Source organism: Gadus chalcogrammus, chromosome 7 (genome assembly GCF_026213295.1).
Source record: "Gadus chalcogrammus isolate NIFS_2021 chromosome 7, NIFS_Gcha_1.0, whole genome shotgun sequence".
NCBI classification, from domain to species: Eukaryota; Metazoa; Chordata; class Actinopteri; order Gadiformes; family Gadidae; genus Gadus; species Gadus chalcogrammus.
In genome coordinates, this window is record NC_079418.1 from 25,301,303 (window position 1) to 25,317,832 (window position 16,530).

At 42.1% G+C, this 16,530-nt stretch overlaps 2 protein-coding genes across 4 annotated transcripts in view; both read left to right on the forward strand.

Moving 5' to 3' along the window:
• Nucleotides 1–16,530, forward strand: part of LOC130385249 (glutamate receptor 4) — a 1,260,456-nt gene that overhangs the window by 146,941 nt on the left and 1,096,985 nt on the right. The gene's annotated exons all lie outside the window — the stretch shown is intronic.
• Nucleotides 7,541–16,530, forward strand: part of myo7ab (myosin VIIAb) — a 36,982-nt gene continuing 27,992 nt past the window's right edge. For both annotated transcript variants that reach the window (XM_056593658.1, XM_056593659.1), the window contains exons 1-14: nt 7,541–7,558; nt 8,620–8,733; nt 9,277–9,429; nt 10,235–10,419; nt 10,954–11,075; nt 11,678–11,820; nt 12,119–12,232; nt 12,423–12,576; nt 12,997–13,073; nt 13,871–13,990; nt 14,325–14,467; nt 14,925–15,135; nt 15,386–15,521; nt 15,922–16,028. In XM_056593658.1, the coding sequence (XP_056449633.1) occupies nt 7,541–7,558; nt 8,620–8,733; nt 9,277–9,429; nt 10,235–10,419; nt 10,954–11,075; nt 11,678–11,820; nt 12,119–12,232; nt 12,423–12,576; nt 12,997–13,073; nt 13,871–13,990; nt 14,325–14,467; nt 14,925–15,135; nt 15,386–15,521; nt 15,922–16,028 (1,797 nt within the window). The remainder of the gene's footprint in view (nt 7,559–8,619; nt 8,734–9,276; nt 9,430–10,234; nt 10,420–10,953; nt 11,076–11,677; nt 11,821–12,118; nt 12,233–12,422; nt 12,577–12,996; nt 13,074–13,870; nt 13,991–14,324; nt 14,468–14,924; nt 15,136–15,385; nt 15,522–15,921; nt 16,029–16,530) is intronic.

The following is a 16,530-nucleotide window of genomic DNA, read 5'->3' on the forward strand; positions in this document are numbered from 1 at the left end:
TGTGTGGGGTTAACATGCATAAAATAATCTTTCACAACACGATTGGCTACAAATGTGATCACATGTTTCGGTGAAACACCAGCAAGTGCTTAAGAAACCCCCCCCCCCCACATCTCCCACCTCCCACCCACAGCAACCTCCACTGAAGTGTCCTTACGCATGGACACAAACCCCCCCACCCCCCCGGTTGGCTCACCTTTTGCTGATTACAAGTTAAATCGGTAATGATGATGATGAAGGGAAGACGTTTATAGTGCCATAATCTTCAGCCTGTTACATCAGTATAATGATGATGAGCGCAATATTCTGCCTTTGCCGATGGGAGTGCCATAGGCCCTTTGTTACCTCTGGGTTACATGTGATGTGAATGAAGCATTTAGCGCAAGCTTTGCATACAAGAAACGGAACAGCAGCTGAACGGCACATACAGGAATGTTCCAATGCGTTCTCCGTCAGTCATTCTCACAAGGTGGAGGATTTGAATATCGGCCTGTTGAGGTTGTGTTTTTTTGTCCTCATTCATTATCAGCCTCTTTCGATCAGACATTCGTCATTTGCCGCTTAACCTAAGTAGAGTGGAACAAAGATCTATGCTGTATGCTGAGAAGAGTGTGTCTCCTCACGCAAACCTGGCCGTGCCCCGCCAAATGAAGGGATACTACATACAAATTCTGTACAACATCATATCGATTTTATTACAAAATTAACTGAATGTGTCACAATGAAATGACATTTCTTGCAAAAAAGGTCTGTTATATCAGTCTAAATTTAAACTAATTAAATACAGTGACTCTTACATTCCTGCATGTGCCTTATCATAGTATTTGATTCGTGTTGTTTTTGGCGATCCGGAATGATTAATGATTATTGATCAATGATTAATGTTCAATGATCCATTATCAATGGTCCATGGCCTGATCCAAAAAGAGTGCCAGGTCCAAAGCTATCTTGACAGCTGTACATCGGACAAAGCTTTCTCATAATTTCAGCATTGTTTTTTCGCTGTTGTTTTGGCTTGGTTTCCTTTATTTTTATATATAGATACCGTATATCTTTTTCAATTCACGGAAGTTCAATTCCTAACCAACTTAAAAATTGTACCTGATATCCTAAACTCAAACTGTCCTAGAATCAAAAGAAGAACAAAATTAAGCTGATGTCCGAAGTCCGCTGTCCAGATGTTTTGGAGCCATTTGGAATATGTTTTCCTCGGAAATGGTGGATTTTGTGTGAGGGTCATCAAAGCATTTATTGAAACAGTGCCAAAAATTTGAATTCATTTTCAAATCAAAAACCTGTTGGCAGGTGGTACCTTTGTAAACGTATACATTATTTAAGGAGTTTGCTCAATGCTCGTTGGACGTACAGTTCAACGATGTATTTCCAGATATAACGGTATTTCCGTCTCGATTACGACACAGGTTTGCTTCGTCACTGTCGTAGTCAGTATTACTGTTCCTCTTTATTCTTTCAAATTGTTGGTGCACTTTTTGTTCTTATTGTTTGCCAAAAGTGTTAATGACTTTCACTGTTAACCAGCACACAAGCACACACATAAACACTCACACAAATACACACACACTCTCACACACACATAGACAGACCAGCGGATGTCAAAGTATACATACAGTGACAGTGCTCTGACGGTCTCGTATTAACTTGTTATGTTTCTATATTTTATTTGAATTCTATTTATTTCTTCATTGATGTATTTATTTATTGAGAACTAGTCAACACTTGACTGAGGCTGGAGCTGACTTTTTACAAATCCAAAAAAAAGAAGAAGAAAAAGTGCCAGTGCATGTAGCAAACCTCATCATTCATATTTAAAATATTTAAAAAAAGTCTGTTTTTGGTTCTCTTGCAAAGTGTGGCAAACCTGAGCTGTTGCTACTAATACTGTGTAAAGTACAAAAGCTTATGTTGCATACTTGCATGTGTTTAACAGTATTCAGTGTTGTATACAGTATGTATAAAAATTGTAGCAACAACGGGACTTATTTTCATTCATTGCGGTATTCTTGGAAAAATACCTGGACATTATTTCAATTTGGATAGAAGGAAAAAAATCATGCTTAAAAAGGGAATTTATATTACTCTACAAGAAAACTCCTCAGAAAGCCTGTATATGGAACTGAAATATCCATCGCTTTGGAAAGCTTGTGTGCTGTTCCACTGGCATTGCCTGCTCAAGCACTGCTGCATGTGTCTTGATCAAAAGACATTGGTCGTAGAGTCTTCACCAAACCGTATGCCTGGCGTGTGATAACATTTGTGTAGGTTTGTATGACCTCGGAGCCGAAAAACAAAAAACCTTACAAAAACAAACGGACGAACCAACAAAAGAGAACGGACAACTTCTGTCTTCGTTTTTACAGCATTCAAGACGGAGAGCCCCGATCCTCGTGGAATGAGCTTGTGATTTCCTATTCTATATTTTGTTGCTCCTGATGTTTATCAATCGGAGAATGGAATATCAACTGCATGGTGACCCTTCTAGACGATACTACGGTCTTTATAACAAGTATCTTTTACCAGTATTTTATAACCTTGTTAATTTTATATATCCAATTAACCTTCAACCGGAGCTGGTGTGTTGGCCAGTAGCTATGGGAGAGCTGTGCTGTATGTTAATGTCTGTACCGTGTGCTTGTCTGTGCGTTCTTCTACATTAGTTTATTTTTTTGCCTATTCAATGTGCATTATTTTAACCGTTTTTTCTCACTATCCCCCCCCCCCCCCCCCCTTCGGTTACACTGTGGTTATTTTATAGCTTAAACCCAAACACTATGATTTAATTTATTTTGTATTTTATGTCAACTTGTGGCATGACTTTGAAATAAAAGTAAAAAACTAAAACTGTTGTTGTATTGTGATAGACACGCCCACTTATGATGTCACTACAGGATAGTGTTTGACTTGGCATGTACTGGCTAATGAACATCACGTGTTAGTAAATTAAGGGCCCTTACACAGCACGTATTAATTATCAACAAATCTCTATTCATGTTGTGTTAATGATTAGTTCATCATCGACTAAAGTATTATAAATCAATGTTTAGTTAAGGATAAGTTCATTATTAACCTAAGGCTTACAGATGACATATGACAACGTTATTGTAAAGTGCTTAATTTTTGTTTCAGTAGCTTCTAAAACATTACAAAGCTTTTCACTACTTTTGTAATTAATAAGCTCTATATGCTCTATAGATGCATCTTTTCCTATGGGACAGCTACTTACATGAAGCAAAGGAACATTGAGGACCAGTATTAGAGATGTGGTGGTCTGATCACAACATTGTGCAGTTGAAATAACGACCCCCCCCCCCCCCCCCCCCGTTGGCTGCCACCGACTGGCCCCGCCCCTCCAGCTAAATAGGATCAGTGGCTAGGAAGGAGAGGTGGATGCATGCAGGCCAGAATCACTTTAGCCCTGCACACGTCTCAGACTGTAGCCATAGTGAACTGGAAGAAAGAGAGAAACAAAGGTTTTAAAAAGAAAAGACAACGTTTAGGACTAATTCAAAGGGCAGATTGATTAACTTTGTTTTGATTTTGGCTGAGAGTGAATACTGTCCTGCTTCTTCTTCTCTACCTGGCTCGGTGGCTTCACCTGCCGTCACCTGTCCCACTTTGGGCATTTCCAAAAGAGGATGTAAGACTGGTAAGTGTGTTTTAGGTGTGTGTGTGAGTCTAATAGTCTATCTAGTTATTGTGGGTGAGTTTGTTAATTGTGCTGATAGTTTGGTGTGTGTGTGTGTGTGTGTGCTTTTGAATTGTGTTATTAGTGTGTGTGTGTGTGTGTGTGTGTGTGTGTGTGTGTGTGTGTGTGTGTGTGTGTGTGTGTGTGTGTGTGTGTGTGTGTGTGTGTGTGTGTGTGTGTGCTTGTTTATTTGTTAGTTTTGTGTATGCGTGTTTATGTACTTTAATTAATTGTATGCGTCTGGTTGTGTGTGTGAGTCTTTTGCTTGTTGCTGTGTGTGTGTTTCTGAGTGCATGCATACATGCATGTGTGTGTGTGTGTGTGTGTGTGTGTGTGTGTGTGTGTGTGTGTGCCCTCTGTGTCAGGCCAGGGGCTTAGCCGTCCCAGGCAGGCCTCTCTGTGGGTGCTCTGCATTAGAAGGCTAAAGCCTCTTACTGTAGACGCTAACCTCGAGACCTCCTGCGGCCCGACGCTCACAGCGGCCATTATGCCTACTTAAGTAGGTGGTGGAACACACACTGGGGGCTGCACTGGTGGCGGCCCTGTGTGAGTGTGTGTGTGTGTGTGTGTGTGTGTGTGTGTGTGTGTGTGTGTGTGTGTGTGTGTGTGTGTGTGTGTGTGTGTGTGTGTGTGTGTGTGTGTGTGTGTGTGTGTGTGTGTGTGTGTGTGTGTATTTATGAGAACGCTCCTTCTGTATGCATAATCGTTCACATGGTCACAATGGGCACTGTGTGAACTTGTTGAGGGAATAGGGCTCAATTCGGGTTTGATATGGGAAATAGTGCTCATGGTTTTGTTGAGTTGAGATGGTTTTGCTGCGCATCAGGTGATTGTTACATCAATTCAATACTTTTGGATTACTGACATCTATATATTGTTCATAATGACATACACAGTAGGAGCAAATCACTATAATATACTCTGGATAAATTATGGAGCAACAGGCAGGGAATGCGATAGTGTCATCTAAAGATACAATTCTGGTGTTTTTTATAGAAGCAACCACTTCATTTTGTTGATCATAGTTTTGCAAAAACAAAGCATTGGCTGACCTTTTAGGTTAATGCTGTATAGTATCTGCTTTTAGTATTTATCAACACTGTGTAGAAAATATGTAAGCATATATACACTTTTGGTTGTGCGTCACAATATCAAAACCAGCCTAGCTTACCTTAAGAGGACACCAATGTTGTGTTCTGTGTAGTTGCTTTTAAATGCTCCGCTTAAGCCACCAGTTATATACTCCTAGCCCGAATGGCCAATCATTTGATAGACAACGCAAGGGAGAGTTTGAAACATGCACTTGAGCTCAAAAGTGGCATACGCTTTGAAACAGCAGGGTCTGAATACAGGCTCAATCAATGTCTAACAATATAAGCCCTCTCATTTTCAATTCAGTCAACTATATTGACAAAAAGAAGTACCCTCTTACTGCTTATCTGTCACTGTGATACACAACACATGCTCAACAAACCGTGAATCTGTTGAGCATATTTTTTAACTGTGAGCATGAGACATTTACAAAACAGGGACAGCTGCATATTCCCCCACTCACACAATCATGCACCCCATGAACGAGCACCATGAAGACCACCTCTGATGGACGGGTGCGGGTCTGTTACAGAGGTCTTACCAACGGAGGTCATGGAGGACTGGGGGGTCTCAGAGTTGCTCAGCGGATAAGGAAGCCATCCGGGGGGGCCTCCGTGTCTGGCCGTCTGAATCCAATCTATGTGAGTCCTGTTTGTGTCCTCTTTTGCCATACGTGCACACCCATGCATCTACTGGCTGGACCCTACAAATGCACACAAACCCACACGTACATGCACACACGTGACGATTAGAAGTCAAATTTCTTAGAAGGATGTTTTTGATATTTGCAAGATGGCTTCTGGCTGGAATCTGAAGGCCAGTACCGTGTCCAAATTGTTTCACTTCTGTCAAAGATAGTGCCTATATAATGTACTGCGTATCACCTATAATGCACCGTAGACAAGAGGTGTCCAATCGATGTGGGCTTCCTTCAGCACAATACCCCATGATGCATTGCGCTTTTTAATTTCCACCGGATTCCTCCAATAGATTAGGGAGCAGGAAGGAGTGATTAGGGGAAGGAAAGGGGGTTGACTGAGAGCTGGAGTCACAAGAATACTGTTTGCCCAAGGGTACCTGAACCTGGGTCGATACAACGCCTTTTGCCGTCATGGCCTGTGGCACACCGCCAGGTCCAGCCACCGTGACACAAGACACATGGGTGGAGTGCAGGCACAGGGGCGGCTCACAGATACGGTATCCTGTGACCGATGTGCAGTGGGCACCCTGGGGGTTGGCTAAGAGGCTCTGGAGTGGCATATGCTGTGAGCAAGGGGCGTGTGGGTGGACTTGGCAGCAGATAACACTCAAAGAACTTGGCGAAGAATATGTGCTCAACTGAACTGTTTTTGATTCCTTTCAGAAATCAGTGAATCATCATGATGTTCATCATGCTACATTTGATTTATTGATTGGGATCCGTTACTATTGAGGTGGCTGTGTGTTCATTTGATAGCATGTTTAACCAATGATGTTATTATTGTTACACTAATACCTAGGACATATAAGCACTTATGGTCTTTTTTAAAGCTTATTTTCTATTCAGAACTGAAACAGAATTGGGGTTAAATGGACTGGGATTTCAGCATTTCCCTTATTACCACAGTTGGCTTATAACATTTGAATCTGTGCAAGTACGTTACAAATAAGATACATTGCCAATATTAACACATTAGTGAATTAATAATTGTCCAACAATATTTCTGCTGAATTAGAATTCCTGCATTTAAACCATATACAATCACCAACACATTTCTACATGTACTTAACATACCCTTGGGTCGTTGAGACACAAACTTGCCTCGTAACCAGATTTATCTTTGCCACTATGTGTGAGACTCACTTCAATCAGAACAGTGTGTACTACTGTGGTGGAGAAGCAAATTATTTAGCAACCTTGGTCAACAGTTGCTCATATTTAAGCAGTAGGATTAGCCCTGGGAATTCATTAAGCCTTTAAGGGCCGAGGTTAGCCCCTATCCATAGCGTAGCCTAATGTAGCATAGCATACGGGCATGCAAAAATGTCACTACTCATTGGTTTGAAGGATATTATGTATACTTTATAGTACTGCATTACAATGAAGATTATCAACGATAATGTAAATGATTGTTTGAGTGAACAGCCGTTTCTGGCTTTCAACAATTGCAGAAGTTCTTGTTGTAGACTTAGGGAGCGGGGGGTGTGTGTGATAGCCTTTTCATTTGGACTTACAAAATCTAGTATGGGAAAAGTGTTTTATTTAGTACTTATTGTCTAAATTGTCTGATTTTAAAGCCCCAGGCCAGAAGCATTTCTACATGCACTATGCCTACTGGGTCATGTTGATTAAGTGAGATTCACATTCTCCTGTGTCTCTAGTGTCCCTCCCTTGTCTAACAGTGGCATGTTAGTTGATAATGATAGTTGATGATCTGGAAAAAACACCTATTAGGCCTATCATCCATTACAGTGGGTAAGATTCCAGGTTTGAAAGACATTTCAAACCCATTATTAACAAATGAGAGGTTTTTAATCCAAATCCAACCCAAAAGTATTTATACAACGTAGCCTATATAAAGGGAAATGCAATGCAGCTATTTTCTGGTTGGCGAGACAAATTTAACAACAGAAGCATATGTTCTACTATATTGCATAATCATGGTTCACCACATTCTCTATTTCAAGTCTTCCTCTGCATCTTCCTCCCCAGCCACCCATCATATGCTGACCTCCGATGCCCTGCGGTGAATTAGAGGCGACACCATGGTCATCTTACAACAGGTACTGTACAGACACGCTCACTATAGAGCGTGGGTATCTTAGAAAAAAGTGATAAAAAAAAGAAATTCATTATTATTTGAATTGTTATTATAATTAGTTGATAGCAAGTTGCAAATTGTACCCTTTTGACGGTTGCACGTCTTTTGGCAATTAACGTGTTGTGTTTGTCAACAAAACCGAACAGCTGTCGTACCAAATGTTATTACACTGTTCAACCTTTGAATGATGCCCTACGATGGATCTGGTCCCAACAACATTCTAAATGAAGTGTAACATAATAAAGGCTTAAGGTCAGGGTCTAGACGTAGGATCCAAACGTCTTGGCCCTTGGCTGTGAGATTTGCCCCTCTATATTCTTTGTCTTTTAAAAATCTTTTAAAAATGTGTTAGGACGATGCAACGATAAATATCTGTGATGAAAAGTACAATACAATGGAAATATTGTTTGTTATTGTGTGTCATACATTGTAGAAAGGCTTCTGTTATTTCTGATTCAAGGTCTTCCCACCTATCTCAGCGTGGCTACGTTTATTGCGTAAATAAAACAGACACTGTCTGAATCTTGAAACTTGGTAGGCTCTTTCAGACCAGACTCTCTGGATCCAATTGATTGACACTTGATTCATGCAATCAGCATTAAGCTCTCACACGTTGTGGAGCTCTCCTTAGCAAGAGTAGTAAGCTCTAAGGTTCAAGGTAGTTCCATTCTGTCATTCGACGGGGCTTAGTCGTCATTCGTGGAAATCCACCTGTTGACTATGTTGGAGGCCAAACAAGGTTTAAGGAAACCACCACTTTAAGGGAACCTCTGTAACAAATTATACATTTACACTGGTTACCTTTAATGGAATTATGTTATCATACAATTTTCCGTCAAATAATTGTTTGATAGCAGCCAACATTTTGAGAATATTACTATTAATGGGATTGTAGAAAGATCAATTACCAGCTGAATTAGGTTATGATAAATTGGTTTCCTCACATGAAGTGTTATCCAACCTGGCGTGTATAAACTGGTTCTGTGGTGAGCTAACTGCCGGTGCTGATCTCTGACTCCATAGGGGGACTACGTGTGGTTGGACCTGAAGACGGGTCGGGAGTTTGATGTCCCGGTGGGAGCAGTGGTCAAACTGTGCGAATCGGGACAGACCCAAGTCCTGGATGACGAGAACACCGTGAGTCCCCAACACAAGCAGACACCTAACAACTACGTTAGCTAAAACAGTTTGCTTCCCTGCTGCGCCATGTTGAAGAGGAACCGAATACTAACGTCAAACCACAGATATCGCACCACTTCTGGTAACATTGCGTGATTGCTGTTCAACTAGGTTTTTAAAGCTGAACCTGCTGTTTCTTTGATTAGAATTTTTCGCGTATGTGAAATGAAAAAACAAGGAGTGAAACAGAAGAGAAAAAATGGGAATGGTATCATGCCATCTTGGTTTGTTTATATTTAAAGGGAGGAGTTCCTCTTCTGTAAACTATGTTTTTTTTAACTTACAGATGTTCTGTAACCTTGCGAAACATAGTGTGTTAAAATGAATCAGCTATAACACCTTTGGATTATATATAGCATAAAAATGTATGTGGCCCCCCAATTGGTGTCTTGAGGTCCAGATATAGTCACTTCCAGGACAGCCTTTTTACACACTTATGCACACACACACACCCACACCCCACCTCCCTCTCCCACCCCTCCCCCTACTCCCCCCGTGCAGGAACACTGGATCTCGCCACAGAATGCCGCCAACTTCAAGCCCATGCACCCCACCTCCATCCATGGGGTGGAGGACATGATCCGGCTTGGAGACCTCAACGAAGCCGGCATCCTCCGGAACCTGCTCATCCGCTACCAAGAGCACGTCATCTACGTTAGTAGTTGTTACCATGTAGCCAGGTGTCAAGCGCCTTTCTTTTAAATCGGGTTAACAGTTGAAGGGAAGCAAATGTCAGATGGCTATAGAGGAATGTTGCTTGAATTCTGTCATATTTTCATGGAGAAACCAAAAGTACTCTTTTACAGGAGACTACAGGGGCGTGTGATGATATGTGGAGAATTGTTTGATACTCCCGAGGATTTTCTTTTAAAGTGATTGTCCCCTGCCTTTCCTTTGCCCTCCCTACTCTCCCTTTATGTAGACTAACTGTGGTGGACGGGTGAGTACAAACTACAGAGGATTGCGTCTTCTAAGCACTGCCGCCATTGCTAATCAAATCCCTAATCGATTCACGTCACTCTCGGGCTCTTTTCCTCCATTCAGTCTGACCTTTTATCCATTTTCGTTTTGCTCGGAAGTGCAACGTATCAAGCTAAACCGTTGTTCCAGCCTCTTTCTCCAAGGGTCCACTCAAATGATTACCGTTGATAAACAAGTAAAGAATAAAAAAAACTAACATGGAAACAATCTTGAAATTTTTCCACGGCAAGCTGGTTTTCTTCCATCGCACCTTTACACAACTTTTAAAAGCCCATCGTTCCACTCATGTGGTCGGGGGCGGGTGAAATTCTATTGAAATGCTAGTTCTAGCCTCATGATGTCTAACAATCGGTGAGAGCGATATTCTACTAATATAGGTCAAAAGTTGGACTTTGACTTATGTAGCTTATTATAGAAAAGAAAAGAGTGGTATCTTTGTTTTTCACCTTTTTTGTACTTGCCTATATTTCCGCTACAGACGTTTACAGGCTCCATCTTGGTGGCGGTCAACCCCTACCAGCTGCTGCCCATCTACACCCCCGACCAGATCCGCCTGTACACCAACAAGAAGATCGGGGAGCTGCCGCCGCACATCTTCGCCATCGCCGACAACTGCTACTTCAACATGCAGCGCAACAACAAGGACCAGTGCTGCATTATAAGGTGTGTGTGTGTGTGTGTGTGTGTGTGTGTGTGTGTGTGTGTGTGTGTGTGTGTGTGTGTGTGTGTGTGTGTGTGTGTGTGTGTGTGTGTGTGTGTGTGTTCAGGTATTGATAATATCCATGATTAATCATATTGATATTAATAATGTGTTTTCTCACGGCATATGCCTTAATGTGTATTATCATGAAATATGCCCTAATATATAATATCGGGACTTATGTCTTAATGTATATTATCGTGACATATGTCCTAATGTATATAATCATGACATATGTCTCAATGCGAATACTTGTGACATATGTTTTAATGTATATTATCGTGAAATACGCCTTCATGTATGTTATAACTATATGTCTTAATGTATATTATCCTGACATATGTCTTATTGTATATTCTCGCAACATATGTCTTAATTCGTATTATCACAAAATACGTCTCAATTTGCATTGTCGTGACGTGTGTCATCATGCATATAATCGTGGCATATGTCTTAATTGGTATTCTCATGACGTGTGATATGATCTGTTGTGACAGTGGGGAGTCGGGAGCTGGGAAAACGGAGAGCACTAAGCTGATCCTCCAGTTCCTGGCCGCCATCAGCGGACAACACTCCTGGATAGAGCAGCAGGTCCTGGAGGCCACCCCCATCCTAGAAGGTCTGGGCATATACCATACCAGATATATATATATATACATATATATTGTGAATAAAACCCCCTCGCGATAATTTGTTTGGATACATGCAGATGATGTCATTAAGGACAGGATTTTTAAAAGGAAATGTAATTATTGAGGAGACATTTATGTCCGCATCCCGAGTCACAACAATGGGCTTTCATGGCAATAATAGCCGTACTCCAACTATATTTTGGTCAAGCCAATATCCTCATAGTGGCATCCAGCTGAGGTATTTTTCATATTCAGTTACATGCACATACTTCAAAATAAATATGCAAATTCTGCTAAGGAAAAGAGATGCAAGGTGTTGGATTTTTGTTTTTTATCACTGAATTATGGGATACAGATAACGTTACTTATTGTGTCGAAACCAACCCGAAACTCTAAATCCACTTCTAAACATCGAAGAGCTTTTTGATTTCTTAACATGTCGTCGCCTTGGTGTGTGTGTGTGTGTGTGTGTGTGTGTGTGTGTGTGTGTGTGTGTGTGTGTGTGTGTGTGTGTGTGTGTGTGTGTGTGTGTGTGTGTGTGTGTGTGTGTGTGTGTGTGTGTGTGTGTGTGTATCTATTCTCCTCACAGCATTTGGCAACGCCAAGACCATTCGCAACGACAACTCGAGCCGCTTCGGGAAGTACATAGACATCCACTTCAACAAGCGGGGGGCTATCGAGGGGGCCAAGATAGAGCAGTACCTGCTGGAGAAGTCCCGGGTCTGCCGGCAGGTGAGGGCCGTCACACCAAGGATGAAACAGACACTCTGTCATTCACTATCCATGGGTCTTCTATTGAGGGGCTGGGCTAGTGTGGGAGTGGCTCGGTTGTTGATATATACAAAAAGTTCACTACAAAATAAGGTTAAATATAACGATTATTTTCAAGGAAATACTATTTATATTGACTATTGTTGGTGATATCATTTTTTCTAAATTTAAGACCAGGATGGTTGTTCCCAATCTGGCTGTTTTCCATTATAGCTCACCCTTCCTGCCCTGACTCTCCTATCCTCCTGGTTGTGTGCAGGCTCCTGACGAGAGGAACTACCACGTCTTCTACTGCATGCTGAAGGGAATGCCCCCGGAGCTGAAGACCAAGCTGGGCCTCGGCCAGGCTACCGACTACTCCTACCTCACCATGGTTGGTGTCTCCCCGTGAAACATAAATACATCCATATGAGCCATGTAATGAGCCATGCTCCTTTCATCTATGATATCTCATTCAACCTTTGAGTTTGTCCTGTAAATATCATTTTTTACTTTTTCCTTAATACGGGGGATTTTCAAAATAAGAGCCTCCAACCTGACCTCGCTTTTTTTATTCGCAACAGGGGAACTGCACACAATGCGAAGGCCGAGACGACCTGAACGACTACTCAAGCATCCAGTCGGCCATGAAGGTGCTCATGTTCACCGAGACGGAGAACTGGGAGATCTCTAAGCTGCTCGCCGCCATCCTACACATGGGGAACCTGGGATTTGACGGTCAGTGCTACAGTATACATACAGTATGACCAGTAATCCTGCGCAAGCAGGTCAACGCTGGATGAACAGGGGCGTTTCACAAGCAAAAACATTCTGGCTGGACACCAAAGTTCTTAGAAAAGTGAATGCAATGGTTGGAAATCACCACTGTGTACAGTGGCCCCAGAGAAATGCATTTTCCCCATCTGAAAGCTTCATATACTCGGGTGATTAAGTTCAGTTTTTTTAATATCTATTTTATGTAACAGGAAGCAAGGTGTACCTCCAACCCCTTTTAGTGGTTGGTTTCCGGATCGGGCTCCGTTGCGTCTCTATTCACACGGAAGTCATTCTGTAGCATAGTAAGACCGCTGGACCCAGTTTACCCTCGGAAAGCGTAGTCAGTTCCTGAGACAAGCAGTTCTTTTTGTATCCCAACAGCCCGCACCTATGACAACCTGGACGCCTGCGTGGTGGTGCGATCCCCTGACCTGATGACTGCTGCCTCGCTGATGGAGGTCCGTGTGTGTTTGTGCACCCTATCTCCACGATCTCTGTTCCATTTTCACCAACACCCAGTTTGTACATTTCCCAACACTGCAAATTCAAGGGCATGCATTAGTGGGACCAGAGGCACTCAGTCACCTTTGTGTTTGCTCGTTCGGCAATAGATAGTGACTTAGCTGACATTTGTTTAAATTAAAGTCTTTGGCGATCTTCGAGATTGCCACTTAAATGTTTGATTGAAACAAATAATTGAATCAGTCAAATCAATCAGTCAATGGTGTCTCTCATCACCAACAGCACAGGCGTCCCTGCTGCACTAGTCTGTCTGTATGGCCTCGGCCTCAGGCCTCACATATAGAGTGGATTCATTACTGTTGAGAGAAACTCCATCTAATGAGTTATTTAGTCTGCTAGTGCGGGTTCTCCTCTCAAGTTTTGAGAAATGAGAAGAAGAACGGTGCGTGGTTTTAATGATTCTAATTCATCAAACAGAGCATTTAAAAAAACATTTACCCTGGATTGAATATGGATGAATGAAAATAAAATATTAATGGTGAGCAGTTGAGAGAGTCCATTCTTGTATAAATATGTGTTGTCGTTGTTGTTGGCTTGTTTTGTGTTATTTACCAAATGCCATAAACATCTATACAGATTGTAAACTCCTCTGTTACCATTGACTAGTTCAGAGATATTGATCTGCTTTAACATTAACGGTTATTCAAATGTTTACTCATGTGTGTTTTCACTGTGATCGAGTGAATTCTGGCTTCAGCTCAATTCTGTTTTGGTTTCACTTTTGGTTTCAAAGGTGGATCCCAAGGACGTGATGGTGTGTCTGACCACACGCACCCTCATCACACGTGGAGAGAGCGTTGCCACACCCCTAAATGTGGAGCAGGGACTAGATGTCAGGAACGCCTTTGTCAAGGTCACAATCTAGCTTCCAAAACTCATATTAACTGCACACAGATAGTTGTTTATCCCAAATCCCAACCGTTTGTCAAAGTGTATACAATTCAAGAAGGAAAATCTTCTGGCACACATTAAATCTGCTCAGAGAATTTATTTTGAGTCATTTTGAGCTATTATGTTATTAATATTGCATATCATGCCAAAAAGGAGGCATGCCATCTCAGGAATTGGGGACTCTTCGACAAAACTGCTTTTTGATTTACCACACCATACTAAGTTAAGTCCTCTCTGTGTAGCATCACTAGTTTATATTAAGATTTGTACTGTATATCCGGCTTCCCTCCTTCCAGGGGATTTACGGCAGGCTGTTCGTCTGGATCGTGGACAAGATCAATGCTGCTATCTACAGGCCCACTTCCTGTGAGACCAAGATCCAGACCAGGTCTATCGGACTGCTGGACATCTTTGGTTTCGAGAACTTCTTTGTCAACAGGCAAGTGGCACTGTTTATGTGATATGGTTCAATGTTTGCTTTGTGAATTGATGAACTGCAAAGATATATTTTGTGAGGTTGGTTAATCTACAAACACCAGCACCCTACTATAACAAGTTGTCCAACAAATATTTGTGATGTTGTCAACAGAAAAATCCATCCAACAACATTGGTGTTTCTTGCTGTTTTTGTGACAGTGTGCAAACACCTTTAAAGAACTAGGAATGGCTGCTGCAGAGCCATTGACATTAGTTGGTCGCAGGGTACATTCTCCCGAGATAATCGCAAATGTGTACGTGAGCTTTTCATAACACCTATGAAATTCTCAAGACCACGAGAAGTCTCGTAACCCTGGGAAAATCTTTTTCAATCTCTCTCTGAGGCTTTTGATAGAGAAGATAATCACACACCTTCAGTAATCCCTTGTTCACTTCTCTACCAATCGGCCCACTTATAGTTTTGAACAGCTATGCATCAACTTTGCCAACGAGAACCTGCAGCAGTTCTTCGTGCGACACGTCTTCAAGCTGGAGCAGCAGGAGTACAACCTGGAGGACATCAGCTGGCAGCACATCGAGTTCACCGACAACCAGGACGCTTTGGACATGATCGCCAACAAACCCATGAACATCATCTCCCTCATCGACGAGGAGAGCAAGTTCCCAAAGGTATGGCAACCCGCCTCCACCAGGAAATACCTTTTGACAGAAATGTCCCATCATAAGTGGATTGGAATAGCTTGCTTAGCTTGCTTTCTCACAATGCACTTAAGCAAATACAGAGAAGGTTCTGCATGACCCCTTAAGCCTGAAAAACACGATGGTTTCTACTGAAGGGGTATATTCTACAGGTAAACATGTGGTTTTGCAGTGTTTGCAGGGTTGAAAGCGCTGGTTTTTTATGTTGTTCTATCTATAGGGAACGGATGGCACAATGTTATTCAAGCTGAACTCCCAGCACAAGCTCAACCCTAACTACATCCAGCCCAAGAACAGCTACGAGACCCAGTTTGGAATCCAGCACTTTGCCGGGGTGGTGAACTACGAGACCAAAGGTACGTGTCTTACAAAGTTATTCAACATCCCGGTTACTGTGGTGGTGTACAAAAGTCAAAGCCCCGTCTGTGTGCTCTGTTACAAAACTGAACCGGAATACAAAACACCAGAACCTACTTACCACAGCCCAACCATAACCCCAAGCCAGGTACCAAAGGTTTTTAGAGTTACAAAAATAACCGCTTTCCTCAAGACTAATCTCTTAATAGCCAGTTGGCCTATAATAGGAAGGGAAAACTCTTGCACCACTGGACTCGGTATCGTGATTCATTCATTATTCATAATCCACAAGCACTCTGACCAAACACTGCTGCTTGTTCCACTTTTGCATTGACACATTTTCTCTGTGATGAAAGAGAAAAAGTGCTAATTTAGTGATACTACTGTCCTCCCTTGCAGGATTCCTCGAGAAAAACCGAGACAGCCTGCACACAGACATCATTCAGCTGGTGCACTCCTCCAAGAACAAGTTCATCAAGCAGATCTTCCAGGCCGACGTTGCCATGGTAAAGACATATGCCACCAGTGGTGTATCCTGGCTCAAAAACCAATTGTTCTTATCAAATACATGTGGCACAAGGAAAGCTCTTTTAGGACAAGAGACGCAAGCATTGAATTTGAATTTCTCTCTGGTTCCCACATCTGTAAACTTAATCAAAATCTGACCGGGACGCTCCTCCTACTTTGTAAACTCACCTTGATTTTGAATGAGCACCTCTATGTATGCCACTAGATTTGAGCTAATGCAGTGCAGCCCTTCCTGATATTTCAGATCGATCAGGTGGATGGCCTGCAATTTGTTAGTGAAGGATGTTTCGTTGGCAGTTGTGAACAGATGGGCAATCAGTGCCTCCAGTTAATACGTGAATTCAGTTAAAGGATGAATTCAGTTAAAGGGGACCTATTATGCTGTTCGACTTTTATGATCTATAAACGTTGTTGTAATGATTGATAGTCATGTTTAACCATACACAAAAAACGATGTAGATATTCGGGAAACTCTTCCTC